Source organism: Schistocerca americana, chromosome 1, assembly GCF_021461395.2.
Source record: "Schistocerca americana isolate TAMUIC-IGC-003095 chromosome 1, iqSchAmer2.1, whole genome shotgun sequence".
Lineage (NCBI taxonomy): Eukaryota > Metazoa > Arthropoda > Insecta > Orthoptera > Acrididae > Schistocerca > Schistocerca americana.
The window spans coordinates 169,031,663-169,050,506 of record NC_060119.1 but is presented as its reverse complement, the minus strand read 5'-3'; the positions used below and the strand labels follow the sequence as shown (position 1 = coordinate 169,050,506).

General features: G+C 43.3%; 1 protein-coding gene across 1 annotated transcript in view; it reads left to right on the top strand.

The window, feature by feature from the left end:
• Nucleotides 1-335: 335 nt before the first annotated feature.
• Nucleotides 336-18,844, top strand: part of LOC124622619 (calcium-activated potassium channel slowpoke-like) — a 490,591-nt gene continuing 472,082 nt past the window's right edge. The window contains exon 1 of the mRNA XM_047148389.1: nucleotides 336-790. Coding sequence (XP_047004345.1) covers nucleotides 479-790 — 312 coding nt within the window. The 5' untranslated portion in view covers nucleotides 336-478. The remainder of the gene's footprint in view (nucleotides 791-18,844) is intronic.

Genomic DNA, 18,844 nt, shown 5'->3' with positions numbered 1-18,844 from the left:
TTGTCGTTTTTGTTAGTTTGTGGCTCGCGTACTTCAGTTGCTCGTCATAGCTACCAACGTGATATGAGTTCTCTACGTTTCTGCACTTGCCGTTTATTCGTGCTGACAGGCAGAGCAAATTAACAGTAAAATTTCAGAGTACGTACGTTATCCTAGGGTAACAGTTTGAAAAGCAGTCAGTGTAAAGACGGTACCACAGATACGGGACAATCGATTTATTTGTCTTGAACGTTGGCAGCCCTTGTTCGCACCGAAAATACGCCGGACGGCCCGCGCGGCGGCGATTGGCTGGCTGGTGTATTGATCCACGCCTCTCAGAGCCCAGCGGCATTTCGTCGTCTGCGCTCGAGCTGCAAGCAGGTCTTCTGATGGGGATCCTCGCATACCGTTATATTATTCATGTGTACGTACCGAGGTGAATGCCACGAACCCCATGAAGTTTGTCGGTCAACCTAGGTAACCCGACGAACTATTCGGAATGTCGTGTTGCGAAACAACGACCGCGATATCTCCGCAGGAAGAAGATTGCCTCAAGGTTCGAAAGTGGTGGTGTTTTTTGTTGTCCAGTATCTTCACATTCTTAGCAGGACTGCTGGTAGTATTGTTGTGGAGAGCCTTCGCGTTCTTGTGTTGCCGCAAAGAACCAGAATTTTCTCCAAATGACCCGAAACAGAAAGAACAGAAAGCCGCCCGACAGGGCAAGCAGGAGTTCGAAGGGACTTTTATGACAGAAGCGAAAGACTGGGCCGGGGAGCTGATTTCTGGTCAGACTACAACGGGGAGAATTCTGGTAAGTGAGCAACTTTTTACTGATAAGAGGTGTCTCTAACTGATTATTAAACTTCCATGACTGAATGTTCACATCTTATTTTGTGCACTAATGACCCAACAAAGGAGTGGTTACCAAGAAGCATTGATTTTAAAGATACCGGCATGAACAGTGCAGTAATATTGTATCAGTACGGTTTATCTCAGTCATAGCATTCAGCAGCCATGGGAGCATTTTAAATACAGTGTTAAAAGGGCTCTCTCTTGATTTTTACTGGCTAACATCAGATGACACATGCAGAAAAATCGTGTTGTAGTGAAATAATGCATGTAGTGAAAGCAACAAATTTTTCATTTCAAATTGATGTTATTTCTGCTTGCTGCACTTCACATAACTAAAACTGTAAATAGGTGCGTGTATGTGTGTGTGTGTGTGTGTGTGTGTGTGACAATTCTGAGGGAGCCTTCAAAAGCAAAACAAAAATTTTGATTTCTTCTGGAGGAGGTGCGGAATTTACATCTTGTTGTATGAGCTCTCGTTTCTCTTTGCTACATTTCAGCCTGCGAAACAGGATCGTAAGTAGAACAGTTCTCCTGTTGTTTCTAGAATAGTCCATGCCACGACAGACTTTGATGGAAAGTAAATTTTGCTAACAGTTGAAAATAAAGTAAGTAATCCGTAGTGTCGTCTAAATTTACGCCTTTTAAATTTCCATTAACTGGAAGCAAGTAATGCCTGATTGATTAATTGTCTGTCCTACATGCTCTGTGACTAAACCAACAGGAGAGTTATGTAAGACTCAGAAGACTGAGAAGTAGTTTTCATAGTTTCATTTTTTCAGTACTGTTGTCAGCCTTGAATCAAATCAGGATGTTTTCATACAACCTAAATCACAGAGACCGAAAATTAACTCGCTTAAAGAACTAATTAAATATAGGTAACTTAAATTATGAATTTTCTGTCGACGCTAGGTGGATATGAGCATCAGATCTGTTTCATGTTGAGTAAACCCAGTTTACATTGTTCCAGAGAATGACAAAACTCGAAGATTCATATGGTCAATAGACTACTGGCGGAAGTTTATCCGACTGGCGCTCCTCAAAAGCGAAAATTGGAGTTAGATAACGACTTCTGAAACGAAAAGAATGCTATCTGTCCCATGAGGGACGAACAAAAGTCTGGAACAACAACTTAACGGAGAATAAATTTTGATTCTAGCTGAAAGTCCTTTAATTATTCAATTTTCTCATTTGTAAATTATCGTATTTCATCCTTAGTTTTGTTTTTCATTTTTTCGTGTCCTATTTTCATACAAACTGAGCTCACTTGAAATTTTTTTCCAGAAATAACTGAAAGCCGATACTTTCCCTGTCGTATAACGATTACATGAAACATAATTGCTAAACTGCTGTGTTCTGCTAATGATTTCAAATTAGTAAAAAGTTTATTTCAGCGCAACAAATTTGGCGAGATGCATTGCTGTACAACCAGTGGTAAGTACGTGAAATTTCCTCTCCTGTGCTCGTTTGTTTCACTTCAGTCGTCTAATTTGCTTCGTCTGTAGTTAGCACTGGACTACTGTCTGTCATCATTTGTCAAAAGTGCAGGAATTTTCTTTGTACACGCTGCGTCAGATCTTTAGGAAACGGTCGAATGAAGTGCGTTTCCATTCTGGCGCTCACTGAATCTCTGAAATCGCGCACCGGAAAATACTAGTTTATTTCCGCTTCCGTTTGCTGCTGAGTCTAAGTTGGAATTACAGTCATCCTGTTTCTCTTCCCTCCCCCCCCCCCCCCCCCTCCCTTCCCGTGCCTTTATCAGCGACTTCGTTTCCTCTCGAGAGCTGAAACAGACTCACATGTTCTGTACCTATTATCAGCCTGATTTGTTTCGAAAGATTTAATCAGAAATAGTCTAGAGTTATGAAGGCAAAAGCGAGACTTGCATTTCTGATGCTACTTGGATTTCTGTCATCTAAAGCGTCCCAGGATATGACAAGATATTTGCTTAATGAAAGCTGTGAGTGCTTTTCCTTGCCATTCTCTAATGTTAACGACAATGCGCTCTTATTGTATCCGGATGATTGCGATGCAAGTTTCTATTATAGGCCACCTAATGAAGCAGTCAAATTTTGTTCTGAGAGTGTAATGTTTTTCAATGAGAAAAATTTCAACCAGGCATTTGTTATTGGCTTATTGGTGATTTTCTATCCATATTGTGGTATAATATACGTCAAATTCGTAAATCTGGGTGATGTAAGTACCCTACTTACCTATATAGTTAACACACAAATTTAAATACCGATATACTTTTATAGGTCATTTTAGACACGTGAAGTAAGTTTACTTTCGAATGATTCCAACGATTTATAGTTATTAGTATAAAACAGCAGAACATGATGACTATACTCCAGTTATTGTCAAACTGAGAGCAATTTGCCTGCAGTCTTCATTGATAAAGTATCATGCGCTACGTAGTTCAGATCCTTATGGCGCAGAATGTATTAATTGATGTACGAGGGCGTACTGAAAAGTAAAGCTTCCGAATTTATTTGAAGCCTCTTAAAGCTTTTTAAATAAAACAAATGTTAACATTCTACGTCTTTTTTCTTCATGTTTGCATACTTGAAGCCCTCTGCCGCTACAGGGCTCCAATAGTAACGTGTAACATGGCGGTGTGTAACATAGCTATGTCGGTGAATGAGAAACGGCGTGCTGTAATCGAATTTCGAATTCTAAGAGTTCGTCCACACTTAGAGCACCATCTCCTTCAGCATAACAATGCCAGACTACACAGAGCCCTGCGACATCTGCAAAAAGCCAACGCCTTGGCTTCACTGTCATCGATCATCTTGACAATCCCGACTCTGCCCCACGCGGTTTTCATGTTTCCAAAACTTAAAAGAACATCTTCGAGGACTTCACTTTGATAGCGATGAAACGGTGCAACAATACGTGAGGTTGTGGGCTCGTCAACATTCCTCAGCGACGGTACCAATAAACTGGTCTGTCACTGGGACAAATGTGTTCGACGCCGGGATGACTACGTTCAGAAATAAATACGCAGACATGAAAAATAAAGGTGTAGAATATTAATAACATTTGTATTACATAGAAAGCTATGAGTTTTCACATAAACTATACGGAGGCATTACTTTTCAGCACGCCCTCGTATGTACTTTCACCCGTTCTAGAATGTTCGTTTCAGAATAACGGAACATTTTTTGTGTTGACCTGATGTATGAATAAGTCTTTCTAATGTTTCATTGGAATTATTTAAAACTAAATATAAGAGATGCAAACAATGGTTTGAAAATGATCGCAAGCGTTCGAACCAAGTCACCGTTGCAACTATGACGGTAAACTAAATAAATACGGAACGAAAATCGCGTAAAATGAAGGTTGCGGTAATTTGATTGACATTTAGATTGACAAGATAGTTAATACGCAACTGGGTAGCAGTTATCTGGATCTTAGGTCCAATTACATTTAGTGCTGATTAAGACGTTGACGACGGGGCCATAGAGAGGGAACAAAATGTTCGCGTAGGAAATAGATATGAAGAGAATCTGTCTTTAGTTTCAAATAGAATTTTCTGTCATCTGCCTACGTTCACAGCGGCAGCGTCAACGATTGCCAGAGGTCGCACTATAAGTTCGGCCGACAGCTAAGTCGTAGTGCGCCCGATCTTCACCAATTTTTGGCGAAATCAAGGAGGTTATAATGTATTTGAACCTTCGTAGCCGGGACGGATATCATGACGCCTCTGTGCAGTGAGCGATTGCCGCATTGCATGCGAATGACCTATATCTGTCACGAACGTGGCGAGTACTGTAGCCTACACTCCTTCCTCGGTTATTGGAATGATCAGACAGATTTTACGAATATATGAGATGAAGAGGTAAATTTCTATTACGTACTCTAGCTGAGTCTTTGTGACATTGAAAAGGAAAATTACAAACACTCTGCACAACTTCAAATAAAGGCAGCAACACAGACATGTGTCACTTAACCTTTAGTGACTGTCATTCAGCGTATGCTTGAAAAATATAAATTTTAAAATAGGATACTCCGTACACCTGAAGCACTGAAAATTGGAAACATATACACTACGTTTGCATCACCTTGCTGGCATAAAAACACCAGTAAGCAGCAACAGTAATTCGGAGACGTCTAATGCCCAAATACCACTATCCAAAAAAGATCCATTTTATGCATCAAAATTGACATACACCGCCTTTCTCACTTGAGGTTACATTCCATAATTTTGTCTAAGTTGCAGATGACACACTGTATTAAGTGTTGACACGAAGCTGAGACGGCTAGATAACCACAGAACATGCGTAATGTAATTGATGATAATGTTCAATCAATTATCATTCAATTTTTAAGTTGTTCGGAACTTGCTGCCAATAAAGCAGTGATTTCAGATTATAGATTCCGAGACATGTCTCTGTTATATCTCATCCTCAACATGCTGCAAACTCCTTCTTTCTTGCACTAAACTTGGAAACTTCTCACAACTCATGTTTTGCGTGTGGGAACGTTGCACCATATGAGCGAAGAAAACAGATTGAATTTAATTCCACCGTCCGTCGCCTGAAGTCCGTATGTTCGGCCTTCGAGATCTGTTGCACTGCGACCGTTCACGTACTGACTTCCTGATTTGAAAAGATTGGTGTCCCCAGCCGACGCCCGTCGGTAAATTTAAATCTGAGTGCTCGGTTGAGAATTTGAACCTCGATCATTCCGAATACAAGTGCTTTGTCTTGATCACTACGCCACCTAGCTCATTATTTGTTGACGGGAATCTGAAGAAATTACGTTTATTTCTTTGTAGAAACTTGTCTTAAGTAAGTATGCTTTTGAATAAGTAAAGAAAGAGACAATAGTTATCGTTAAATTTTTCAACAGGAACTTTTGTCTGTAGTCAGACTGAAGTAATAGACCTCATCGTATTGCAAATTAACATCAGCAGCAAATTGTGACATATAAAGAGATGTGACATTCCAAAACGTTATTGATGCTACGAATGGGTGTCGCCAGATAAACGTTCGGAGGTTTTAACATCTATGCACTGATGGAATTGTGAATCCATCAGTTGTTTCTGGGTATTCCGTAAGTGAATGGTATTGTCACGTGCTCCTTTAAAGATGTTGAGTCAGAGAGAAATTTACCTCAGTGAGAGCTGACATCATCGCCGCATCATCCTCGGTGTTTGATTCAGACACTGACGGTATCCCGCCACCTCAGGTAACACTCACTTCGGCGGACTTTCTGCAAACGACTGCAGGGATTGTTATCGACTTTGTGACAAGGAAGAATATGAATGTTGTCGCTCCTCGTTTCATTCAAATAAATTTAAGCAGCCCTCTTAGGTTCCTCCCTAACCACACACTTGGAAATGGCCACATATTCGGAAATAAAGATCCAACTATTTGTGAAAAGGAAGAATATGAATATTATTGCTGTTCGTTTGTCGCAACAATTTAAAGCTGTTCTCTTAGGTTCCTGCCTAACCACGCGCTCGGAAATCGCCACATATTCGGATTCCCCAACCTCCCCCCCCCCCCTTTTCGGTTCGTGCCTATACAGCCATCTCAGTAGTGGAAAGAAGATACGATAATATGCTTGAGACAATTTTCGTGTCAGTAATGCCGATACAAATGTAAGGCAACGTTACATCCAGACCGCTAGCGGAGAAAATCTCGGACACGGCCGGTAACCGAACCTTGGCCTTTCAATTAGCAATCTGTCGCGCTGACCCCGTAACTACCGAGGCGGACATATTCGGAAATAAAGTAAATAAATAATGGTGACGCGTTTGTGGTATGTTTTCAATGTGCCGTTGCCTTGAAACGGCATACTGCAAGTTATGATAAAAGCGTGTATCATGCTTAATTTGCAAATTATTCACGATAACAGTTCACTCCTGAGACAGCACTCTAATATGAAAGCAGTAAAAATTTCAAATGTGTGTGAAATCTTATGGGACTTAACTGCTAAGGTCATCAGTCCGTAAGCTTACACACTACTTAACCTAAATTATCCTAAGGATACACACACACACCCATGCCCGAGGGAGGATTCGAACCTCCTCCGGGACCAGCCGCACAGTGAAAGCAGTAACAGCCGATAAATCATTATGCGACGTTTAATTATAACAATAATTGTAAGTTATACCGAGAACGACGTGCGGGAGGCTCGTATTGAACGCTAATGTGTCGATAGCAGTTCCTGCAGTCGTCGATATTGCGCGACATCAAAATGACGTCCCGTTTGTGGGAAGTCTTGTGAATTGTGTGTTACCCGCCGCCTCAGAGGTCGAACTATTATCTCCCAACTGTTGTAAACAACTGAGTGAACAAAAATTCATCATGCATCAAATTAACTTACAGACGTTTATCGAAAAGTTAGTGTTTATTGTCACGTGGTAATGAAGCACAACTGGGAAAAATTTGGAAATTTGTGATAAGGTCTTATGGGACCAAACTGCTGAGGTCATCGGTCCCTAAGCCTACAGACTACTTAATCTAACTTAAAGTAACTTACACTATGACAACACACACACCCATGCTCAAGGGAGGTTCATATGGTTCAATTGGCTCTGAGCACAATAGGACTTAACTTCTGAGGTCATCAGTCCCATAGAACTTAGTACTACTTAAACCTAACTAACCTCAGGACATCACACACATCCATGCCCGAGGCAGTTTTCGAACCTGCGACCGTAGTGGTGTGAGACGTTCTATGGGGGGTCCACCGGGGGCCGAACCGCACAATAACCTTGGGTTCGGTGTGGGGTGGCGGAGGGGTGAAGTGGTCTGCGGTAGTCGTCGTGGGGTTGTGGACCACTGCGGCTGCGGCGGGGACGGAGCCCCTCCGTCGTTTCTAGGTCCCCGGTTACAATACAATACAATCATCGTTCTGGTGCTTTCCTGTTCCATTCGCGTGTAATGTGTATGTCTACTGCCACGCACTCTGGTGCGCAAACATTAAGTAAATTTTGCATAACGTGTCACTGCCAGGTAGTAGCACTCGATGGAACTTGGTCCTTACATAGAAAGAACTGCTGTAGAAAAGTACAGAAGGTAACTTAAAGAAACACGTAATGCAAGGAACAGAAACGATACCTTCATTCAATGACAATAATTACACTGAAGTTACCGCGATTTATGATGGTGCCTTCGAGGTTATGAAACAGAAATAGAATGTGTGATCACTACGGACGGAAATGGATGCTCCTCAACGTGCTTCCATGCTAGCCATATGGTCGGTGAGGACTTCTTCACCAGCGCGGTTGACAATTATTGAATGTCTTTGGTTCTGGTGGACGTACTGTAATACGTCTCCGCAACGCGACCCGCACGTGCTCGATGGGATTTAAGTCGGGGGGCGGGCAACCCAGTCCATTCGTAGAATATCCTTTTCTCCCAAGGGCTCCACCATCAGCGCTGTTCGGTGCGGTGGGGCGTTGTCGTCCATAAAAAGAAAGTTAGGGCCGAATACACCCCTCGAAAGATGCTCAAGGAGAAGGACTACAGTGTCAATGACCGGTGGATGTACCGTGTTCAAAGATTTGGAAATTAGTATGCCCATGCAACATCATGCCTGCCCACACCATAACGCCCAGACCACAAAAACGATCATGTTCGACAATGTTTCTGGCTGATATCCTGTTATCACCTTTCGCCATATGAGGTACGTCTAGGACCACTTCTCAGACTGAATCTCTTCTCATCCGAGAGGAGCACGCGATCCTACTCGACATTGGTCCAGTCGCTATGCTCTTGGGATAATGGCAATGCGGATGATGGGCGGGTTCAACGGAACCCAGCATGAGACCACCCCCATGCAGTCACTGTGCCATGGTGGAGTGTGACATCGCGTGTCTTGCAGTCCTGTTAATTTATTGTGGTCGCAACTGCATCCACTGGTTGACGTGGTTCTCTTCTTGCCTGTTGCACAATGTAGCGGTCACCTGCTGCTGTAGTTGGCCGCTGTCGGCCACCTCCTATCGGCCGGCCGCTGTGGCCGAGCGCTTCTAGGCACTTCAATCCGGAACCGGGCGACCGCCACGGTCGTAGGTTCGAATCTTGCCTCGGGAATGGATATGTGTGATGTTCTTAGGTTAGTTAGGTTTAAGTAGTTCTAAGTTCTAGGGGATTGGTGACCTCAGATGTTAAGTCCCATAGTGCTCAGAGCCATTTCAACCACCTCCTATCCTTCGGGCACCAGTGTCCGTCATTCGGGGCACTTCGCCTGCACGTAAACAATGCTATCAGTACTATCAAACTGTTGGGCTACACACGACATTCTTCCAGTATCCCGAACCGACGATTCTTCTCCTTGCGAAGTTATCCAGGCCGTGTTGTAGCGAAGAACACCATTACAGGGCACCGTAACTGTTGGGCGATTGACCACACACACACACACACACACACACACACACACACACACACACACACCGTTCATTCAACGGCCTTATATTGCCATTTGGCGCTATAGTAACGCTGACCTCACACCTTGTGAAATGCAGCTCCCTATGCACAACAGGGAGACCTCTGGAAAAATGGTCCCGCACTTCCATTTATTTTCACACTATTACTAAATATATGTTACTTCATCACCTCGTCATTAACTTTCCAGAGCAATATAAAAGTTTACCATCTGGTAAAACTTGAGCAGACGTCGGGAAGCCATTAAGACAGAAGGTATCTATTACATTTATATCTATGATACTGATATGAAGACGAGTGTATCTGCTACTACAAAGCGTAGCACTTGTGTGCTGAATTTATTTTCAGAAAAATCGCGGAATACGGGATAGCAGTTGGCAAAGAGAGACCTAGACTGATTACGTAAGATGGCGAAATCAATGACAGATAAGCGTCTTCGTGACATTGTTTGTGGGAAAATTAACATGTCCACCAAGAAATATATAAGATAAGATATAGAGCGGAATGCGTAAAGAAATTTAAGGTCTTAGGTCACAACCTAACCACCAGTTTTCCAATTGTGAAGAATTCCGAAAGAGGCGACAAACGTGTGAAATAATGATGATTGTAACAGTCATTGCTGTTCATTTTACTCGCAGCAGTTAAAACAGTGGGCTTACAAACTTCGGAAATGGTTCGGTTCCTACAAAACTTTCGCCATATATAAATGCATCCTGCTGCAAATAAAAGTTTTTACGATGTTTCAACCTAAATTAATCTGATTTGGGTCATATATTTTTCTCTAGAAGCGCCACGTCTGCGATAATCGTAATCTAGGCCGTAGATTATCAGGAAGAGCCACTAGCGCAGCCCTTCCTCATCGTTGCCAACTTTCCCACTGAATGTATGAATACTGAAGTTTAGCCTTATCATCTTGATTAGTACGTAGCTGCATGTTCCTCGATACCTCTTTTAATGTACGCTCCCTTAATTTTGAGAGTAAAACTTTCCCTGGCGCATATCTTCCCTGTAGCGCCTCTCAGTAGGTTTTTGGACATTTACACGATGCTGACGTACTGACTGAAGCAACTCGTGACGGATCGCACAGTTATTTTCTCTCTCGCTCTCTATCTCTCTCTTTTCACACACTCTGCACCCACCGCCCGCCCCCACCGTTAGTACACCTCGCTGAAGGCCCTAGACCACGTGTGGGCCAATTCCGGCCCACGTGTTTTTCCATCCAATCGCGGAAGAGATTCCGGATGAATATAAAGTAAATGTACAGTTAACGACAGCAGTTTCGAGATATAATTCGTTGTTGTGGCGTGTCGAGGAAGGTTACCATTCATATCCATTCTACTGCCATACGATTGGTCAATGAGTGGCTGAATGGAAACCTTAGACCTGCTTAGCGATTTTAAATAGGGCCAAGATTTTTTCGGGTTCTTGGCCATCTCATTTGGTAAGGTAAGGCTCCATTGTCTATACTCTGGCAGTCTTAAACAAAAAAAAAATCGAGCTGAGTTCCCCGTGGTGTTTCCAGAAACTGTATTTATTGTAACAGAAGCGCTACTAAGTCTCTTGTTCCAAGAATATCCTCAGGAAATCCGCAAGTGGCGCATCTTGATATGTGAATAACATTGTTACTGGTGAAACTACTTTCTCATCAGTAACATCCTCCAAGTAAGTTACGAAATAAGAACTTTGTGTTTGAAGATGACCATACTTCCTGTGCAGTCAGAGAAGCCATATCTGTGAAGACGTCGTTGGTGGATACTTTTGGCCTTAGCAAACTACTTGGTTCAACTGGCTCTGAGCACTATGGGACTTAATATCTGAGTCATCAGTCCCCTAGAACATAGAACTTCTTAAACTTAACTAATCTAAGGACATTGCACACATCCATGCCCGAGGCAGGACTCGATCCTGCGACCGTAGCAATCGCGCGGTTCTGGAATGAAGCGCCTAGAACCGCTCGGCCAGCATGGCCGCCTATCAAACTAGTGACAGATGCTTTAGCGCCAGAATCAGTTCACTGCCAGGTCTCCGTACACACACTGCAAGCGCTTATGCTCCGGTTTTCCGGCAAAATAAACTCAATAACTTGTCTCTGGTTTGAACGATCACCGTTATAGACTCCATTTTCAAGACTAGGTATAGCGCCGCCACCCATTGGAACTTGATGACACTATAAGGACCGAAGATGGACTATTCCAGGATGTCCTACAACAAATTCCGCATTTTTTCAACAGAAATTGGCCGACAAAAATGTGTTTGATGACTTATTGAAAGCTATCCCTTGTATCTACAATAAGAAAAGCAGGTATAGAAAACGAAACTAAAACACTGTACCACAGTGTTAATTCCAGAATGTTTACACTTATGCATGTGAATGCTTAACGGTGAACGCACAGAACAGAGGTCCTTGAAAGAGGGGTTGTTAAAAAAATAATGGGTTCACTACAAATTACAGAGACTTGGCGAAGAGGTCTACGAAAATATGGGGAGTATATGAGAAGTAAAGGCAAAGAGAAGATTAATCTTCTGTGGAAACTTCTGTCGAATGAATGAGAACAGGTCAAGGAAACAAATATTCCTGTATTTCTGGGAAAGGAAGTCGACAGTAGCACGGATTACGGAAATAAGAAAAAGAACTAAAAAGGAAGATGAGAGAGTCGGAGGTAACAGAAAGCGACCTTTTTAAGAAAAAATACTGAATGTAGAAGGCTTTCAAGTTAGAAGAAATAAAAAATCTGAGAACGACATGGACAGAAAAAGATAACATTGGGGGAGTTGGGGAATGGAAGGAATGGAGTAATGGGAAAATAGGGAACAAAAAAGAAAGGATTGGAAATGTTACATGGTCTTATTTGGTCAATGCGAAGATAAAAAAGGTCCTTGCTGTCGAGAGCCCTAAATCTGACATTATCAATTGCAGTATGTCATCTAACCTGACTTGTGGTGAGTGGTTTGTACTAAATTTGAACTCGCATGTTTTGCCGACGCGTTGATTAACGGTGTGCTTCCGGGTGTTCCACCGAGTTGTTGTTTGCATTTTATGAGCTATATTTCGCCGATGCACAAGGCAGTCCTTTTCAGGTGCTGCGAGTTTTGCCTGTCCAGTTGGAGCCCAGGCAGCGAATGCTCCGCCACATACCATTACGTGGCTTGCACAGTATAATGTACCAGGTGATCAAAAAGTCAGTATAAATTTGAAAACTGAATAAATCACGGAATAATGTAGATAGAGAGCTACAAATTGACACACATGCTTGGAATGACATGGGGTTTTATTAGAACAAAAAAAGACAAAAGTTCAAAAAATGTCCGACAGATGGCGCTTCATCTGATCGGAATAGCAATAATGAGCATAACAAAGTAAGACAGCAAAGATGATGCACTTTGCAGGAAATGCTCAATATGTCCACCATCATTCCTCAACAATAGCTGTAGCCGAGGAATAATGTTGTGAACAGCACTGTAAAGCATGTCCGGAGTTATGGTGAGGCATTGGCGTCGGATGTTGTCTTTCAGCATCCCTAGAGATGTCGGTCGATCACGATACACTCGCGACTTCAGGTAACACCAAAGCCAATAATCGCGCGGACTGAGGCGTGGGGACCTGGGAGGCCAAGGATGACGAAAGTGGCGGCTGAGCACTCGATCATCACCAAACGACGCACGCAGGAGATCTTTCACGCGTCCAGCAATATGGGGTGGAGCGCCATCCTGCATAAACATCGTACGTTGCAGCAGGTGTTTATGACCCAGGCTGGGGATGATGCGATTCTGTAACATATCGGCGTACCTCTCGCCCGTCACGGTAGCAGTTACAAAACCAGAATCATGCATTTCCTCGAAGAAAAAAGGCCCGATAGTGGTAGACGCGGTAAATCCAACCCATACCGTGACTTTCTCGTCGTGCAATGGAGTTTCCACGACAGTTCTAGGATTTTCGGTAGCCCAAATTCTGCAGTTGTGGGCGTTGACAGACCCTCGCAGCGTGAAATGAGCTTCGTCGGTCCACAACTCGCTATTCAACCAATCGTCATATTCCGACATCTTCTGAAACGCCCACACCGCAAATGAACTCCGCTTCACTAAACCGCCAGGTATCAGTTCATGATGCCGATGGATTTTGTACGGATAGCATCGGAGGGTATGCGTAAGTGCCAACCAAACGGTAGTGTATGGAATGCCGGTGCGACGTGCGACTGCACGAGCGCCGATTTCCCCGTGCATAGACGAACCCGCTACAGTCTCCATTTCGTGCATAGACGAAATGGGTCTATCGTCTAAACAACCCGGGTCTCGAACTTCGAAATCATTCTCGCCACAGCTGCATTTGTCAGCGGACTTTTACCCGTTCGAATCCCCTTCCTATGGCGATAGGATCATAACGCTGATCTAGCACATTCCCCATTCTGATAATACAGCTTCACTAAAAGCGCCTTTTCAGGTAACGCCAACATGCTGCGACTGCTGGCGCATCTGATTCTCTCTCTTATTACAGCTCTTTTTGTACACGATTGTCACGCGCAGTCACTGACGTTTTGCTGTCCACCGCCATCTTTCGGACATTTTGTGAACTTTGTTTTTTTTGGTTCTAATAAAACCCCGTGTTCTTCCAAACATGTGTGTCAATTTATACCTCTCTATCTACATTATTCCGTCGTTTATTAAGTTTTCAAATTTATACTTTTTTGATCAGCCTGTACATGTAGATGTACACATAGCAGCAAAACTCGAAGCACTTGCAGAAGACGTCTGGGTCGCTTGTCAAAATATTGCGCATAAAATGGAAAAAAAGCTAAACAGAAAACCCGGAAGCACACCAGTAATCGTTCAAAACTGTTTAAAACTTCGCCAGCAAAACAAACGAGTTGCGAATCGGATGCAGACGCTCACGTGAGAGCGCAGTGTCCGGTTTAATAAGCGTTCAGCAAGGCCGCTGATCCGTGAGGCGGTAAACACCCCGCGAGATATGCCGTCCTCATTATCTGTAGAGCGGGCAATTTGGCGTAGGTCGCCGCTGCCCGCTGCGGCGTCACCTGGCGCGGGCGAGGCAGAGCAACAGATTGCCGGCTCACGGCGACTGGTGGGCCGTGCCAGCTGGCATGGCGGCCAACGCTCACGTGGGGCACGCTAGTGGAAGTGGAGGCAGAGATACAGATAGAAGTAGGAGCGGCCTCGGCTGCTGGGCGCGCACTGAAGTTTAGCCTTCTGGCTGCCACATTCTACGATACAGGGTGGTCCATTGATCGTGACCGGGCCAAATATCTCAAGAAATAAGCGTCAAACGAAAAAACAACAAAGAACGAAACTTGTCTAGCTTGAATGGGGAAACCAGATGGCGATATGGTTGGCCCACTAGATGGCGATGCCATAGATCAAACGGATATCAACTGCATTTTAAAAAAAAATAGGAACCCCCATTTTTATTACATATTAGTGTAGTACGTAAAGAAATATAAATGTTTTAGTTGGACCACTTTTTTCGCTTTGTGATACATGGCGCTGTAATAGTCACAAACATATGGCTCACAATTTTAGACGAACAGTTGGTAACAGGTAGGTTTTTCTAAATTAAAACACAGAACGTAGGTACGTTTGAACATTTTATTTCGGTTGTTCCAATGTGAGACACGTACCTTTGTGAACTTATCATTTTTGAGAACGCGTGCTGTTACAGCGTGATTACCTGTAAATAACACATTAATGCAATAAATGCTCAAAATGATGTCCGTCAACCTCAATGCATTTGGCAATACGTGTAACGACATTCCTCTCAACAGCGAGTAGTTCGCCTTCCGTAATGTTCGCACATGCATTCACAATGCGCTGACGCATGTTGTCAGGCGTTGTCGGTGGATCACGATAGCAAATATCCTTCACCTTTCCCCACAGAAAGAAATCCGGGGACGTCAGATCCGGTGAACGTGCGGGCCATGGTATGGTCGACGACCAATCCACATGTCATGAAAAAAGCTATTAAATACCGCTTCGACTGCACGCGAGCTATGTGCCGGACATCCATCATGTTGGAAGTACATCGCCATTCTGTCATGCAGTGAAACATCTTGTAGTAACATCGGTAGAACATTACGTAGGAAATTAGCATACATTGCACCATTTAGATTGCCATCGGTAAAACGGGGGCCAATTGTCCTTCCTTCCATAATGCCGCACCATACATTAACTTGCCAAGGTCGCTGATGTTCCACTTGTCGCAGCCATTGTGGATTTTCCGTTGCCCAGTAGTGCATATTACGCCGGTTTACGTTACCGCTGTTGGTGAATGACGCTTCGTCGCTAAATAGAACGCGTGCAAAACATCTGTCAATGTCCCGTAATTTCTCTTGTGCCCAGTGGCAGAACTGTACAACACGCTCAAAGTCGTCGCCATGCAATTCCTGGTGCATAGAAATGTGGTACGGGTGCAATCGATGTTGATGTAGCATTCTCAACACCGACGTTTTTGAGATTCCCGATTCTGGCGCAGTTTCTCTGCTACTGATGTGCGGATTAGCCGCGACAGCACCTAAAATACCTACTTGGGCATCATCATATGTTGCAGGTCGTGGTTGACGTTTCACATGTGACTGAACACTTCCTGTTTCCTCAAATAACGTAACTATCCTATGAACGGTCCGCACACTTCGATGATGTCGTCCAGGATACTGAGCAGCATACATAGCACACGCCCGTTGGGCATTTTGATCACAATAGCCATACATCAACACGATATCGACCTTTTCCGCAATTGGTAAACGATCCATTTTAACACGGGTAATGTACCACGAAGCAAATACCGCCCGCACTGGCGGAATGGTACGTGATACCACGTACTTATACGTTTGTGACTATTACAGCGCCATCTATCACAAAGCGAAAAAAGTGATCCAACTAAAACATTTATATTTCGTTACGTACTACACCAATATGTAATAAAAATGGGGGTTCCTATTTTTAAAAAACGCAGTTGATATCCGTTTGACCTATGGCAGCGCCATCTAGCGGGCCAACCATAGCGCCATCTGGTTTCCCCCTTCAAGCTAGACGAGTTTCGTTCTTTGTAGTTTTTTCGTTTGATGCTTATTTCGTGAGATATTTGGCCCGGTCACTGTCAATGGACCACCCTGTATACTGCGCGGAAGTGCAAGGCCAAGAACAGCTCAATAATATTGCGCAACATTGACAGAGATTTGCCAAAACTGCGGAAACACCACAAACGCAGTATATTACCATGCTTAATACTGTTGTGCTCGATTTTGTACACAAAATCAAGGATAGATGGATTACAGAGTGGTGCGAAAACTGTCGTAGGAAAGCTGAACAGGAGCAGAAACGATTAGCGAACAAGTTACCCCAGAAAACAGATGACATACTTAAGTGACGCTTCCGCCATCCAAACAGGTTTTCCATGTTCGTTGAGATAGCTATTTTCTGTCATAGCCTGACATAAAGTAGACAGATGACTGCTGCGAACAGCGTATCATGGGGAAACCGAGCTAGACGCTAAGCTCAGTAGAGAAATGAAGGTAAGGATTGCAAATAGCTCGATCAAATTAGTACCGATGATCGAAGCCAGACACAAATCAAGTTTCAAATTAAAGTCCGTGTTCAGAAAGGCGAGGAAACAGTTGCAGTCATATATCGATGTAACGAAGGGTTGAGTGGCGAGAACCTAGCTGCAGTATCTGGTACTAATTTCCCGTAGCGTGCCAACGGCCATCACCAGATGACGCGTTTGCCGCGACCGCTGGAGACGCCTAAAGTCGGAAGCTGAAATGCCTGCCATCCGATTAATACTGCAGTCACTTTCTGAGTCTCTTTCCATATAGCTGAACGGGTGGATATTAGAGACTCTGCATTCTTTCGTCTTCTAGCATTTACAGCGCGATTCAGTGAAAGTTAATTTCATTTCTTGTACTTTCGGAAAACAAACTAACTATACAGCGTCGAAAGGAAGCCTGACAGTGACTAGTTTGTGCAGTGAATGGTCTGTGACTGCCCTCTTCCCAGCATTATTGTTAGTGTTAGTTCTCACTCGTCTACATATTGGACAGCGTCCTCTGACACACGACTTGCTCCGACAGGAAGACACTACAGGCAATAGTACATGTGCGCTGTGATTGCGCCACGAGAAGACTGCGTCAGACTACACCTACATTGGATCGGCAATTCTCTCTATCCGATCCCATGTTGGGTGACCGTCGGACGACAACGGAACGAAGACAAACACCAAGACTACAGTGTAAGTGCCTACAGAGGAAGCGGAAGCCCGATCCGACAACAGGTGAAGACAGACATCGGACAGACGAGTTGACCGACCAAACATGTTTGCTTGCAGTCCGATAGAGGCGCTCCACGGCCCATAACGATTGCCAAATTTGAATGTTTCTAGCTTGTACAAAGTTACTCATTAACTGAGCGTTATTAATAATAGTAATATTATTGTGAAAATGTTGATAAACAAAGTTAATTTTGTTCACTTACCATATTAAGATTGAAAGTTTTCTACTGGCCTGATGCGTACCCTGAAATTAAATTGACCAACAGGGCCACTTTGAGAGCGTTTTTTCCCCACGAGCAACACTTCATTTAGCGCCCATTCCACCCCCACCTCCAACAGAAAAAGATGCCTTTCCTTGGGCTCTTTATAAGACCTTCAAATATAAATCTAAATCTGGTTGTTGTAGAGTTGACTGGAATTTCTTTTAACCCTTTCAGGTCCTCTGGCTGCAATTGTGTACATTAATTTTACTGTGTCTTAGCTGCAACAGAAGTATTTCTTTCTCAAGGGAAATATGAGGCTATCATTTGTGAATGTTAAGCCTTTTCATCATATATGCAAATGCTGTCAGCTGTTGGACATCGCTATGAAAATATCAGCCAGCAGCAGCTTGCGACAACCAGAACACATGGATGTGATTGGTTCGCTATATTACACCGTAGAATTGACTTTGTTATTGTTACACTGCATGGTAATTATTCAACGATCATTTTACTTTCATTACAATACAGAACGTAATTAGTTATTTTAGTCCATAAAATGAAGCCAAGTGTACAAATTATGTTTTGGAAACGGGTACATATTTTTGTGTAGATTTTGCACATAAAATCATAAAAAAATGTATCCTTCCTCCCAGAAAAAATGCATCTCTGAAGAGTTAAAATAAGTAACTACATAGGCTTTCCTCTGTTACAGGAATGTTTAAATATGAAGAGAAGTAGCAATTACTTTCCATTTGGTGAAAAAATGTTGCTGAGGATAAGAATTAACAGTGAAAATGTACACTGTTGAAGCATACGATAGCAGAAAGAAAAACGTTCCAGTGTACATGGGTCCGCTAACGAGTCGTTTTGCTAGATATTTGTGGGCGTGTGGTTTCTAGCTCCCACTGACTTCAGTATAAAATACAGGGTGTCCAGAACTTAAGTATCGATTTTGTTGAAACAATTATTTTATTTTTATTATTTAGTGGCATATGTTTCTCACATTGTAATTCAACACAGGCACTGTTCACATCCCAACGTAAGTACCATCTGCAACCTGTGGCAGGAATGACATTACGGAGCATTTCTGGCGTTATAGCTGCAGCAACTTCTCTAATTCGGTCTCAAAACTCTACAAA